General features: G+C 36.3%; 2 protein-coding genes across 17 annotated transcripts in view; one reads left to right on the top strand and one right to left on the bottom strand.

Annotated features, from left to right (window-relative positions):
• Nucleotides 1-1,777: 1,777 nt before the first annotated feature.
• LOC101737876 (splicing regulatory glutamine/lysine-rich protein 1) lies at nt 1,778-3,159 on the bottom strand. 2 transcript variants are annotated; one of them, XM_004930817.5, is made up of 4 exons: nt 2,688-3,159; nt 2,530-2,601; nt 2,119-2,441; nt 1,778-1,903 (listed from the first exon to the last, which is right to left on the bottom strand). In XM_004930817.5, exons 1-4 carry the CDS (start codon nt 2,983-2,985, stop codon nt 1,817-1,819), a joined length of 780 nt encoding a protein of 259 aa, XP_004930874.1. In that variant the 5' UTR covers nt 2,986-3,159; the 3' UTR covers nt 1,778-1,816. The 2 variants fall into 2 exon arrangements, with proteins under 2 accessions (XP_004930874.1, XP_004930875.1); XM_004930818.5 differs by lacking the exon at nt 2,530-2,601 and having other exon boundaries at nt 2,634-3,159.
• A 1,914-nt stretch (nt 3,160-5,073) lies between these two features.
• LOC101737740 (patronin) overlaps nt 5,074-13,826 on the top strand; it is a 70,890-nt gene continuing 62,137 nt past the window's right edge. For 13 of the 15 annotated variants that reach the window (XM_012694529.4, XM_062668378.1, XM_062668375.1 and 10 more), the window contains exon 1: nt 6,437-7,955. In XM_012694529.4, coding sequence (XP_012549983.1) covers nt 7,839-7,955 — 117 coding nt within the window. In that variant the 5' untranslated portion in view covers nt 6,437-7,838. Of the gene's footprint in view, nt 5,480-6,436; nt 7,956-13,826 lie in introns of those variants that run through there. The other 2 variants (XM_062668373.1, XM_062668379.1) reach the window with 2 other exon arrangements.

Genomic DNA, 13,826 nt, shown 5'->3' on the forward strand with positions numbered 1-13,826 from the left:
AAATAATAATTGGGAGAGCACAATAATATTGACAAGTAGCGGTCAGTGTTGCCAGCCGAAAAGTTCATCAAAATGAATAAACAAAAAAATTCAGCAATAGAAGGCTTATGGCGAAGTAAGTTTGAAAACTACACACATGATGTACAGAAATGGCATTTGAGTGAAATTACCATAATAATTCAGCTTTACAGATTAAGTATAAAGTATTCATGTGGGTACTAGAATGGGAAAATGAATTTTTATGTTAAAGTAGTAAATAAAAATTGTGTAATCAAATTAGTTTAGGGATGGCTTAGTACTAAGACTTCGATACTTAAGACTGCCAATGTGACCTGGAGTGATGTCAAGGAGCAAGCACAAGACAAGATAAAGTGGAGACAACTTGTGAGGGCCCTATGTACCAGCGGGGTACCCTAGGACTACTACAACAACAACAACAACAACAGTACTGAGAATTATGGAATCTAAATATGTATATGCGAAGGAAAATCTTTATAACCCTTTAAAGCACAGTGTAATTTATTATTATATTTGAAGGTAGACAAACATCCTTATTTCTTCCTTAGTTGTTCACTCTGTCGAGAGACTTGAGCTATGCATAAAGCAATGCCCCCACCATTCACCTCCTTTCAATGAGTTTTGGCCTCCCTGGAGAATAGTATGATGATCCAACCAACCGAAGAAGCTAGGGTAGCGACAGCTATCAGTATGATAGTATGTGCAGGAACCATGATTTCTGAATTAGTTTACTAACTGATTTCTACAGATACTAATTCTGTAGTACCACAATGTAGAAATTAATGGAACACTACTGTGATTCCCACAAGAGTTGAATGATGAAAATTCAATACAGACGCCCTGACTAATGTTGCGTAGTTACCTCTCATGGTCATGTCACAGCAGTCAGGACACACTGCAAGGGGGTTCATTCTAAAGACGCCTGGTACGCGAAAAAGAAATGTATGGGCACCGTGGATCAAACCTGTAGTTCTAAGCATACATTTCGGAAGGTCTCTGTTCTGATCGTGGCTGCATGCGATGGAAAAAGGAAATGGTGGGATAATCTTTAACACTCTTCAGTGCAATCCCCATGATAGCATACAATAAGAAAAAGAAGGTTCTAAATGGTCCTTGAGAATGAAATATAAATATATACCAATACTATCAGTATTGGTAGTATTTGGGAGCGGCAGACCAGAAATAGGACTAGTACTCCACAAAGGAACAACCCATGGTTTGTAAAGCATAAGTCTTTATCCAAGCCTGAAATTCACTCTGGATTTACATTTAATTTTCCCACAAACAATTGAATTTTCTAGTGTTGATAAACACTCACAAGACACTACCACAAGTAAATACTTACAGAGTTCACGCTCTTGACACAGAAAGCTTAAGCTGTATTTTATTTTATTTAAAATCTTGTCCCGATTGCTCATAAGCAAGTTAGCTGAATCAAAACAGGATTTACAGAGCCTTTATACTGTATACTTTTAACCTATTAATTACTCATTCATTAATTTTTGCTATTCATTTTTTTAAAGATTTTTCTATGCTAGTAGCATTGTAGATTACTATTTTTTTTTCATGAAGTGATTGTAATGATATCATTTTGAACGAATAGGCTTTCTATACACTAATACCCATTAACCGAGTTAGATTATGGGTCAAATATCAAAGCAGTTGTGGTAGAAAAGTTCTGGCCTTCATGGGTTCATCATTGATGTAAATATAATTTTAATACTGATAAAGATTTGATGTTGAATTAATTGACAATACATTTTCTTATGCATTATTACTTTATTACTACATGAAATACTTATATTTCACCTTTCAGCATTCTCTTCCTGTACTGAAATAATTTTTTTATCCACATTTCCTTTAAATCTTCTTCATTTGGAATTTCCTGTTAACAAAATAGATTTCAAAATTATATTTGATCACAATTACAATAATATTATCAGGTAATATATATAATATAATGTGTATTAAATATACATAGATTTTGCAATATATATAACAGTGTAGGGATATAAAAAAAAGTAACATTAGATTGGCACACATTGTTATGATCAGCTTTTCTAAATATATGTTTTGAATATATTTAAATTAAAAACTCACATTTAAATCAATTACAGAATCTTCCTTTTTAATCTTTACATCCGTTTCTGGAACCATAACAGTCTCTGAGTTCAAATCTATCACTATATTCTGTTTTTTACTCTTTGATGAAGTGAATGTTTTCTGTACAAATGAATCACTGTCTAATTCTAGCAATAAATTCCTGTCATGTATGGTTGGCATGTCTTCTTTGATCTCTTTTTGCTTGTATTCATATGTGGGGATCTTGGTTAATGTGAGGCCTGCAGCATTTGCAGCTTTGATGGCCTTTTCCACTTCTGTTTCAGTGTCTTCAAGATGTATTTTTCGTGAGCTTATAGATTCTGAGCAGAAAACTTTATTTTAGTATCAAGATTTTTTATACTAAACACATCTTTTAAAATTTTTAAAAACATCGTGAATGTAACTCACTCCTAAAGCCTGCAAATTGATATATATCCAGATCTAACATGAGTCGAGTCAAAGCATTTATTTCGTTAACACCTGCAAAAATTAAAAAGCTATTTAATACATACCTATGTCAAATGAACTTGATCGACTCCTGGAGCGTGATCTTTTTGATTTCTTACTTTTATATTTGGATCTACATTGTGAGTTTGACCTGGAACTATCCCTTTTGGAGCGTGAACGTGAACTTGATCGTCTCCTAGATTTCGATTCATATCTGTCTCTAGATACACTTCGAGAATGACTTCTTCGTTTGTGCTTTGAGCGTGAACTTGAGTGTTTTGATTTGTGGCTTGACTCTGAACGCTCTCGAGATCTCGATCTACGCTTGTGTTTACTCTTTTTTCTTCGATCGTACGACGCATCCGAACTGCTTGAAGATAGTTTTCTCTCACGATATTTACTTTTCTCGCGGGGCATTTTCCTTGTCTTGTAATTGAGCTATAGGTTATCCCATACGGTACCTAACAATTTTATAATAAATTACCGTACGATAACCTCCACTCACTCAATGTTTTAAAGTTACTTCTTGATTATTGTTTAATACGTATGGCAACATGATGGCAACTGGCATTGATTTGTCATTTATGTCAAATGCCAATTGTGTCAATATATTTTTATATCGACGCTTGAAAGGCAAACGTGACTAAGCGACAATGCGTGAACTTTACAGTAGACTAATTTAAAGTTGAAATACCTGAAAACTAAATTTATTTTAACGAATCTAGCCGTAGTAGAATCTAGCTAGTAGCTGTAGGATTGAAATGATTTTAATAGACCTAGAAATATATTTTTTTTGCACATTGAATATGGTTATTGCCTATCATTTATGTACAAAGCAGTTATTGTCGCTTAGTCACTTTTGCCTTTCAAGCGTCGATATATTTTCGTATAAACACAGCATTTTAATCATAATAGGTTAAACGGAACAAGAACCACACAATATAATCTTTTGAAAAAAAGTTTCACTATAAGACATGTCTATTGTTTAATTAGTGAAATAAAACAGAAGAAATAAAATTAATGATGGATTTTTTATTATTTACATGTGTAAAATATCTCAGGGCCGACTTGATATACAATGGTTACCGAAGCCTAAATATATCCCAACATAAATGCTGAAAAATCCATAAACCCGTGTTGGGGTATGAGGTCGAAGTCTCAATTGTAGTCTGTCCCTCTTTCAAACAGGAAGACACGAATGGTTTATGGCAAAAATATGCAAGATGTATCTACCCGTGCGGGATTAAAACACACCATACCAAAAAAAACTTCCTATTGTCGATCGTAGAAGGATGGTGTTTCACTCAGAAAATGCACTTGCCAGTTCTCCCAGTCCAATTTTTCTCACATCCATGGGAAGAAGTAGGGTGGTTCTCTTCTAGGTCGACACCCAGACTGAATAGGTTAAATTAACTAAAAATGAAATGTGGAGGGATTAAAACCACCGTAGACGTTGAATGAGTTATTACGAAATAACTTTTAGTAAAATTGTAGGAATTTACTGAAGCTACATGGACATTATCCTTAGATACTAAAGTGCTAGCACAGATCCAACTATTTTATGAACTGACAATTTTACAAGTAGTATTTCGAAAAAAAAGTTAATTTTTAAAACAAAAGAATTTTTTAGAACTTTGCCAATCATGCTCCCGCAGAGAAATCTCGTGGCTGTTAGATTAGATGCAATTGAATTGTCAGGCAATAACATGGAGTTATTGCATGTTTTTCTGGACTTTTTGGCGGGAACGCGAAGAGTGAAGTTGTGTGATTTGTTTTATTTTGTCTATTTGGTTTTTCTTCAGGTTTAAATGTGTAATAACGGTGGCTTATTAACTGTTTAATATCTGTGAAAGTGCACAAATGTGGGAAAATAAAACAAAGCCGCTGAGTGTAACTTCTCGGGATCCTCCAAAAAGTCCACTGAAAAAATCTAGTTAAATGACCACCATTTTACTGAGATTATATTTCATCCCATATCATCTCATTTCATTTAATTTCATCCTAGTTGATTAATGTCTCATTAATTATCTTCATTTCATTTCATTTCACTCCCTATTATCATTTTTCATAAAAATAAGAATATAAATTAAAATAAGACATGACTTAGGACTTAGGTCTTAGTCACCAGGTCATAAAATCCTTTAAAAAAAATCATGTTTTTCTATTGGACAGGCAAAGGAATAGCCAACTTTGAATTATTTCTATTAGTTTTTTTTTTTCTAAAAGCGGATTTTGTCCAATTTTCTCATAGTATAGACATTGCCGTAAGTCGTCTTTTTTTTTATAAACATAAAGATAGTGAAAATACCTTCTATGTGTATCCCATTACTTCATCCTATATATTGTTACATTTATTTTCCACATTATGAAAAGGATAATGACGACAAACATCGTAAATTTATCTTAAAAATTTGAAAATCTACAATATTTACGGCAGTCATCACAGACAGACAAGTTCGAGTTTTTAAGATTTATAACTGTCATCGTTTGCAAACGAAAGAAAATCGGAACGTCGCGTGGGGTAGCGACCGTCAGTCAGCCTCGATGACGGAATGTGTGAAAATTATAAGATGGTGATCAACTGTATTTTGTATTTTGGCTATTGCAATTAAAAGTAGTGCTTTAATTTTATAAAAAAATGTGAAAAATGTGTTAAAGAGTGATCTCACACCATCCGAAATTTAAAATAAGTATAGTGAACTCAAGAGTGAATAGCTTGTAGGTGCAATCGTTGACATTGTTTCGTTAAAAATCTTTGAGCCCATCGAGATTGATATGTTTATACTGGTCCTGTGCGCTTCTTTGACACCTAGCATATGGCTTAAGAGATCCTGATGTTGCTGAAGTTATGGAGAAACTGGATATAACGAATGCCAACATGGAGGCTACAGACTTTGTAGACACAAAACAGGTGAGAACTGTTTGGCCAACTGCCGGTCTTTCAATAATTTCTTCCTCGACTCGTTTACGTTGCCTTGATGGTTGTGACAGTTTTGTCACAATATGTATAAAACCTTCACAAAATCCAACATTTACACTATTTCAAAAAGTTTTCGAGTTTGTAATTTTGAAAGAAAAAAAAAACAAATATAGGAAATCTAACAGTTGTGCGTTTAAGTATCACCTTTTAATATAAAAAAAAAAACTAAAGCTATGCAAGGTAAGAAGTGGGCGAAATAGTCTCAACCCACACTGAATAAATTATTGGTATAATGCTGTCATGAACTTTATTAGTCATGTCCAATACTACACTAAAATGATTGTCACATGTAATCCACTTGTGTAATATTGAAAAAAATAATCTAATTTCTATAAAACAGTCAAACAATATCTGTATCAATAATCACACTGTATAATATCATACTCATTATTAAAGCACAATATGTATGCAAAAAGATTCCAACCAGATCATAATGAAATAGGCGAAATATCTGATACCATTCATCTGAAAATCAAGTAAAGTATAAAGATGTTAGTAAAAGGACTAGGATAATTAGTAAAATTGCTTATTCAAAAGAAACTATTAACGTAACTATTAACTTAGTCTGCTCACAGTTGCATTGGCTGCGGGATTAAAGCAAACAAAAGAGTTTTATCTACTTGTTTAATGCCTTATAAACTTAAGAAAATTGTTTAATAAAAACCAAAATTAAATCACAACGATACTGAAAACATTCTTAACTGTTCTAAATTTGGCTATCAAAGTGATAACACACATTCTTATGTAAATGTTTGATAATAGAGTCACAAGAAATTCATTTGTTTTCTGTGAGATTAAGAGTGACTTCAACTCGACAGAGTGTATGAGCTTTGCATTCGTCACTTTTCTGGTGTGAACTTCTTTGAAGAAATAATTAAAACTATTTTTACAGTTTAATCTCAGGACTTTTTAATGGTCGTTATATTATTTCCATTGTTTTTTAATGATGCCATTAGTAATTTATCTTGTCAATATAAATAAAATTTTCACATTTACAATACACTTCATCTTACAAAGGTAAGGGTTTTTGCTGCGTTTACAAGCACGTGGTACAACTGATTATGAGAGGTTACCATTGATAAAGCCCAGAAAGATCTTATTAAAAACTTGTAATCTTTAAAGTTTATTAAAATTTTATTAAAAATATATTTTTCAAAATGGTATAAAAAATTATTGCATAGATGGCTGGACAAACTCACATCCCATCTGGTGTAAAGTGTTTACTGAAGCCCATAAAGATCAACAACGTAAATGTTGCCTTCCATCTTAAGACATGAGGTCTAAGTTATAGGCTTACCGTAAAACATCTGCATCCCCTTCAAACAGAAATGCATTTTCGCTATCATACTATCAGTTTTATTATTTAAATATAATTTTTTTTGGTTATTTTCTCTAAGTTTTATTTTTGTTATAAAATGTTATTTCTTCAACATGGAAGCTATTCGTGAACATTAAATGCTCACATATGTAAATACCACCATTCATTCCATCTATTCCTGCTGCAAAATATCAATGAGTATATTATTAAACATTATAATGGAAACCCTCCCACTTTTTTGTGCTTGTTGCGGCTTTCATATTGTGACCTCCAATAACTTCAATAACCACTTAATATCTGGAATTTCCATCTAGCAAAAAAAAAACATACCTACTTCTTATTTTGAGATAGGTGTTCTGCTTTTTACAGAGGGACTATACATTACATTCATTATCTTTAATATTGGTATATTAGTATATTTAATTTTGAGGCCATAAATTTTAAATGAGTAGGTTGAATATGTTAAAATTTACAAGTGAGAAGATGGTGCTTAAGAAACCCTAGGTTGTTTTTGATCACTAGCTTAAGATAGATAATTTGTAAGCCATCTGAAGTAATTATAGGTATTTATGAGTAATTAAGTAATTTATAGGCAAGGTACTAAAGTATTTATAAAATCACCTATAATAATGGTCATTCTATGTAATATGAATCATGCTCATTAAGAATGTAATATCTTTCCTCTTGAAAAATTTTCGTTCATCAACGTTCAACTTCCTGAAAGCTCAGAGGGAAGTCACGACGGAAGTACAAAAAAACTAATAGTTCTTATCTTTAGTTTGGCATGTAACCGCTCCTAAAGCATCTTGGTAGGGGGCGCGGACGCAGATCCAACTCTGAGTTCGACGCGCAGTTGGAACGGAGTCGGGCGCACTGCACGCCGTGCGCCTCAGCGGCCAATAAAAACATTCTCGCGCGAGTGATGTCACCTCGAGTACTAGTGTTGTAGTGTCCTGTGATTGTGCGTCTAATATGGTAGCAATGGTAGCGTCTGGATACGGCACGCTACGCCGTTTTCTAAGCGCCCCCGAGGGCCAGCACGGCGCCAATGAAGCAGGCGTCGCGTCCAGCGCCTCCGTAGCCGTCTCGGTAAGTTAACGAGAACAGCTATCTCGACGAATTACTAGCGATAACGTTTGGAATGTGCATGATAATGATGCAGTTTATCGTAAGGTGTGACACACGTGTGTCGATGATTTAATAATTGCCTCGATATATTCATTATATATCGATATTCTGCGGTGTAATATAATGTTGATCGTGAAGTATAAAATATAAGATTGATTCTTAAACGCGCATTGTGTTTTGAAATTTATCAAAAAAACGTGACTGAACTAAGTTCCTAATACAAAAGCTAGAAAGTTGCACTACACAAGTTCATTAGAATGTCTACGTGCGTATTATATTTTGCGAAAGACGAAAAAGCAATGTTTTGCATACGCATGCGTGAGTGGTTGGCGAAATATTTAATTTAACCGGACCGTTGTTCGTAGCAGTCAGTTTCCCATATCGAATATGAAGTTGTCAAATCGTTCTCTATTCATTCGAAATACAAAAAAAAGTTGAACCGCTAAAAAAAGATTCCGGACAAATCCATCAGTCTGGCTGTAACCGTCCAGTGAGAGTTCATCGAACTTACTTTCCTTTTTAATATTCCGATGTGTTACATTATCGAATCAAAATTCCGGCCTTGGCCTATCGCGGAGCATTAGATTATTGTTTTTGCCGATGATGTCACTTAGTCGGGAATATGCGGGATGATCGTTCAAGGCTAAGCCAACAGACCGTGGCTGTATCTCGAGAACTACGGCTCGTTGGTCACCGTCCGCGAAAGGAGTGCATCACTCACAGTACTGGTTGTGGTTACCGACCCAGATAACTTCGCTTACTCGCTTTTTACCTTGCCAAATTAATAAGACTTCCGTAGATTCTTGATGTGGATAATTGAAACGGCACGGTCCAATTCTTCACTCTGCAACAACAAGGGAGATCATGTATCTAATAAATTTTAAAACATAAGTAAAACTGTTTTAATACAACTATTTGAATGGACAATTGAGGCCTATAAAATCAAAGGCAGCTAAACGCCATAATGTCGTAAAATGGATTAACAATGGCGCTATCTTGCTTAGTTAGTTGGACACGCTTTAGTGTTTTCATGTTATAACAAATGCAGCTAAATCTAACAAATTTAGTTCAAAAATTTATTTTTACTCAGTACCAAGTACTAATATAATATAATAAACGAAGTTTTATCATTTAAAGTTCAGGTTATTAGTAATATTCTCATTCTTTATAAATCTGCTTTAAAATAAAGAATATCGTAGCTATTCGAACAAAGTTATTTCAGCTTCTAAAACCGGGAGTGTTGCTAACACTGGCCCTAGCAAGAGCAGTATTTCGATGGATCGGGAGGATCCGTAATGACGTGTTTAGCGCGGATTTTTGTAGTTTACCTGAATATTTGAGAGACTTGGATTTAGCTGCCTTTGATTTTATAGATCACAATTATAAGCCATCAACAAGAGAACTTTTGTAACCGGAATTTTTTTATTACTAATAATCACGATTTGGTAGTCAAAGATCAAATTCTCGCAACATGTAATAACCCTTTCTAAATATATGTGGGGAAAATCACGAAAGTATTATCGTAATTGTGGTCTCGTAATATGCTCTAAGTTCCATTACTAGAATTGTTTACATTTTGAAATTTACTTATTTGATGAATGAAAGTGTGATGTAATAAAATAATACTTTATTGGTTGCGCATTAAACCTATGTGGATAACGTAACTGTACATTACTTGCTTGCAACATAGGAATGTGTGTTTGTAAAAGGTAAAGAAGCCATAGAACTCGGAGCCGATCGATAAAAGTGAACTAGGATTTATGCAATCTGCACGCATAGTGTATGTTTGGGTAATCAAACGTAATTAAATATAATAACAACTGAATTGTAACAAAAATATTGATTAAAGTAAGAACGGCTTGATCCTAAAATAAGTCGTCACAACACAGTGAAGGTCCCATGAGCTCCGTCATCCGACGTCTTGTGTATTATTAAATACCAATGATAATTTTTGTAATAATAAAAGAGAAATACACGTATAATAAAATTACGAAATTCGAATAAAGTGCCTGATTTCAGTTAAAAAATAGCAATATTATGTAAAGGTAACCCTCCTATTATAACACGGTAGATACGTTCCTACAAAGTCCCGTAATGTGCGAAACCGTGTTATATGAGACTAGAAGTCAGTACAAAAAAGTGAGTAATTTTCTGAATGAAACATTTGAAGTATGTATTTTTTTACCTATTTAAAATAAAAAACAAGCAGTATAATTTCGCTTATTGCCATATATTGTGTGTTCATAATGGATAATGTAATTTTTCTAAATTATTTTAAACAAAAATCTCGATATCGTTTTGTAGAAGTACCGTTTTATAAGACGGTTTTGGGTAATTTCTTTTTTTTTCGAGTTAAAGTGGAACCGTGTTGTAAAACACAGTGTTTTTTTCCCCTACCTATGCTGATAGCCTCGAGAGGCAAGTTCAACTTCGCCCTAACGTGTAGGTGAGCTCACGGGGCTCAAACCGAAGTGGTGCTAACACTGGCCCTAGCAAGAGTAGTGCTTCGCAGAATCTACCACCGGTTTGGAAACGCGACCCACTGAGAAGATCTGCCGAGAAACTCAGTGGGCTGACACCGTGTTATAAGAGGGTTACTTGTATTGTCTTTTAGAATTAAAAAAAATTATATAACTCAGTCGCCAACTATAGTTTCAAGTTTTCTAATTTTTAACTTATCTTATCAAAAATGTTAGCAAAAGTAAACCTGGTCAATATACCGAATACCAATACCAATATACCAAAATAAATGTATGATCTTATTTTCATGACTAATATTCTTTTTTAATATCGTCATCGTAGTAAATAAGGTATTTTGAGTGGTTGATGTAGTTACAGGACGATAAAGAGAAATAAAAAGGTCAAAATGTCGTCAAGTATGATAATTCGCGAATGAGCGAATGAAATAGGAACTAGTATTAAATACCTAAATATGAATTTCGATAACTTGTAAATTTGCAAATCGATTAGAATTTGTTCAAAAGCTGACATAATTAAGTGGCCCACCAAGTTGTGCCATTGCATACTATGCCACCTATGTTGACGATGTGTGCTTCCGCCCACAGCCCACTTATAAGGAGAGGAGACCTTGTTAGGACTGCTATACGAAGGCACAACCAACTAGATTTTGCAATAATACAGTATCACCTTGTCCATAAGCCACTCTTATTAAATTCACCGCCTCTCCAACTGTCTTGATTGTTTGATGCGAATTTGATGTGTTGATCCTTGGCTGCCGTTTAAATAGAACAATGAACAGTTTTGTAAGAAGCGTCTAGTTCACTAATAAATGTTCATTCTACGTGTCGAGCGCAACCATAGTCAGTTAGTCGGTCACCATAACGAAAGTTGCGCAATGTTGGCGTTCCAAAAATAAAACAGATTACTCACTGCCTACTTTAAATGTAAAAACTTTCAAAATTGATCAAAGCTAATTGAAATGATAAAATAAATCATAAGTAGTCCGCGTTCGAAGGCGCCGTCCATCAAAGATTATAGAGAAACTTCTCGAATCTAGTACACAGATAGTGCGAAGATTTGTTCCCAGATTAATGTCTACTATGTAGTTTCTTTGTAATTACATGCATCGACATCGAACAATGACAAATGAATGATACCGTGTTTTCTAAAGTGCGTTCATTGATGTTTTCTTCGCATCTTAGAATATTTAACCGTCTAGTTCTTAAAGTGAAGCTTTTTAATTCTTAATAACATCACTGATTTGCATTATCGGCCGAGACTGGAGTTGTAGAAACGACAGATATCTAGAAAAGTCGATTGGCACTGATGATTTAATGATAGATATTGAATAAAAATAAATAGTACCCGGTTAGTTTTACAACACGAAACTGGTTAAAAGGCTTTATCGCCAAGAATGACATAATATAAATATTTGTCAATAAATAACTGGTTGTAATCTTTTAACCTTCACAACTTTTTCGTCATATGGGTGCGAACTTAGCTAATATGATTAATTCTCGCTATGCGTTGGACCCGACTTTCAACATTGAACATTTAAAATTGTAATTTGTTCCACTGTATTTATCACGTATATATTTTCGATACGCATGCGACCATTTTACAATAATACTTCTTTAAATAGAAAAATATTTAATAAACCTGTCACTAATGTCGAGACTCTGTATTTTTAGCATCAGTAGAATTATGGCCAACCTTACCATATTACCAGTATAAGACACGACTACACAAGGAATATCCTCCACCATTCGGGTGTTTGTAGTCCGTAGATCGATAGGCCGGTTGTCGTCGTCCTTTCCATTTAAGGATTTTTCAAATGAATGTTCGCACGATTCGGCTGTTTCCAGTTTACTTCCATTTTCCCCATTAGAAAACCGCTACACAAGGAAAGTCTTGCTGTAGATAAATATTGTTGACCGAAAATTGTTGTAGATCCATTCGGGCGGAACCAGGGCACTGAAACGGCGATAATTTAGACAAATATTTTCCTGTATTTTTTTTTTATTGCCCTTGTAGGCAGACGAGCATACGGCCCACCTGATGGTGAGTAGCTACCGTCGCCCATGGACTTCAGCAATGCCAGGGGCAGAGCCAAGCCGCTGCCTACCTTTTCCTGTATGGAAACTAGCGACATCTTGTAGCGGATGTCCCTAAACCTATACGTTGTTAAAGTTAAGGCATTTAATTATGGTATCGCCCGGTCCTCTCGGACTGGGTGAATCGCGACCGAGGACGTCTCACCTTCCGGGCGACGCAGGTGCTCACGGGACACGGCTGTTTCGGTCGCTACCTGCACCTAGTCGCCCGGAGGGAGCCGACGCCGAAGTGCCACTACTGCAGTGGCTGCAACGAGGACACGGCGGAGCACACGCTCGCGTACTGCCCCGCTTTCGCGGAGCAGCGCTGCGTCCTCGTTGCAAAAATAGGACCGGACTTGTCGCTTCCGACCGTCGTGGCTACGATGCTCGGCAGCGACGAGTCCTGGCAGGCGATGCTCGACATCTGCGAGTCCACCATCTCGCAGAAGGAGGTGGCGGAACGGGAGAGGGAGAGCTCTTCTTCCCTCTCGGCGCCGTGCCGCCGCAGTCGGGCCGGGGGTCGGAGGAGGGCGTTTGTCCAGCTCCAGCCCCTATGAGGAGGCAGTCTCCTCTCGGTGATGGTCACGGGGCGACCTAAGGGGGTTGAGGCTGCGCCGCACGCTACCGCCACTCTAGCGCGCTGGCACCAGGAGGACTGCGATGGGGTCCGCATTTTCGTCGTCGCTGTCGTCGCCGAACATACTGTTGAAGAGCAACCCGGTCGGCGGTGTATCGCGTTCCGACCCGGCAGGCTGGTTCTGGCCCAGCGGGGTATCCCGGAACACCAGCGGCACCACCTGGGCGGCCTGGTAGGGCCGCCGTACCGCAGAGACTGACGTCGTTGGTCGTCGACTATCGCCTCGACGACCCGTCGGTCGGGCGTCCTCGGGGTGGCGCCGCGTGTCTAGTTGTAGTGTTGACCGCGGGAACCCCCCTACTCTGAACGGGTTCTGACCCCGGACGGAGATCGGACGTCGGGTGTAAGTGTGCAGGGGAGTCGTTTAGTGGGTGGGTTTATGGTATAACTAAACACGGAAAATAACGAAATAATAAATCATACAAGTCTTTATTTGTTAGACAAATTGATTAAATTTTATCAATTTGTGGTTTCTGAAAATTTACAAATTCCTTCATTAAAAATAAAATATATGTTACTGCTATGTACAGGGGCAATGAGAAACTAATCGAAGCGAAGCCATCTAGTGGCCGACGCCCCTAAAAATGTTTGTTGAGTGCTTGAGTTGCTGATCTATAACTAATTGATGTGTATTATCTA

The sequence above is a fragment of the Bombyx mori genome, chromosome 4, assembly GCF_030269925.1.
Source record: "Bombyx mori chromosome 4, ASM3026992v2".
NCBI classification, from domain to species: domain Eukaryota; kingdom Metazoa; phylum Arthropoda; class Insecta; order Lepidoptera; family Bombycidae; genus Bombyx; species Bombyx mori.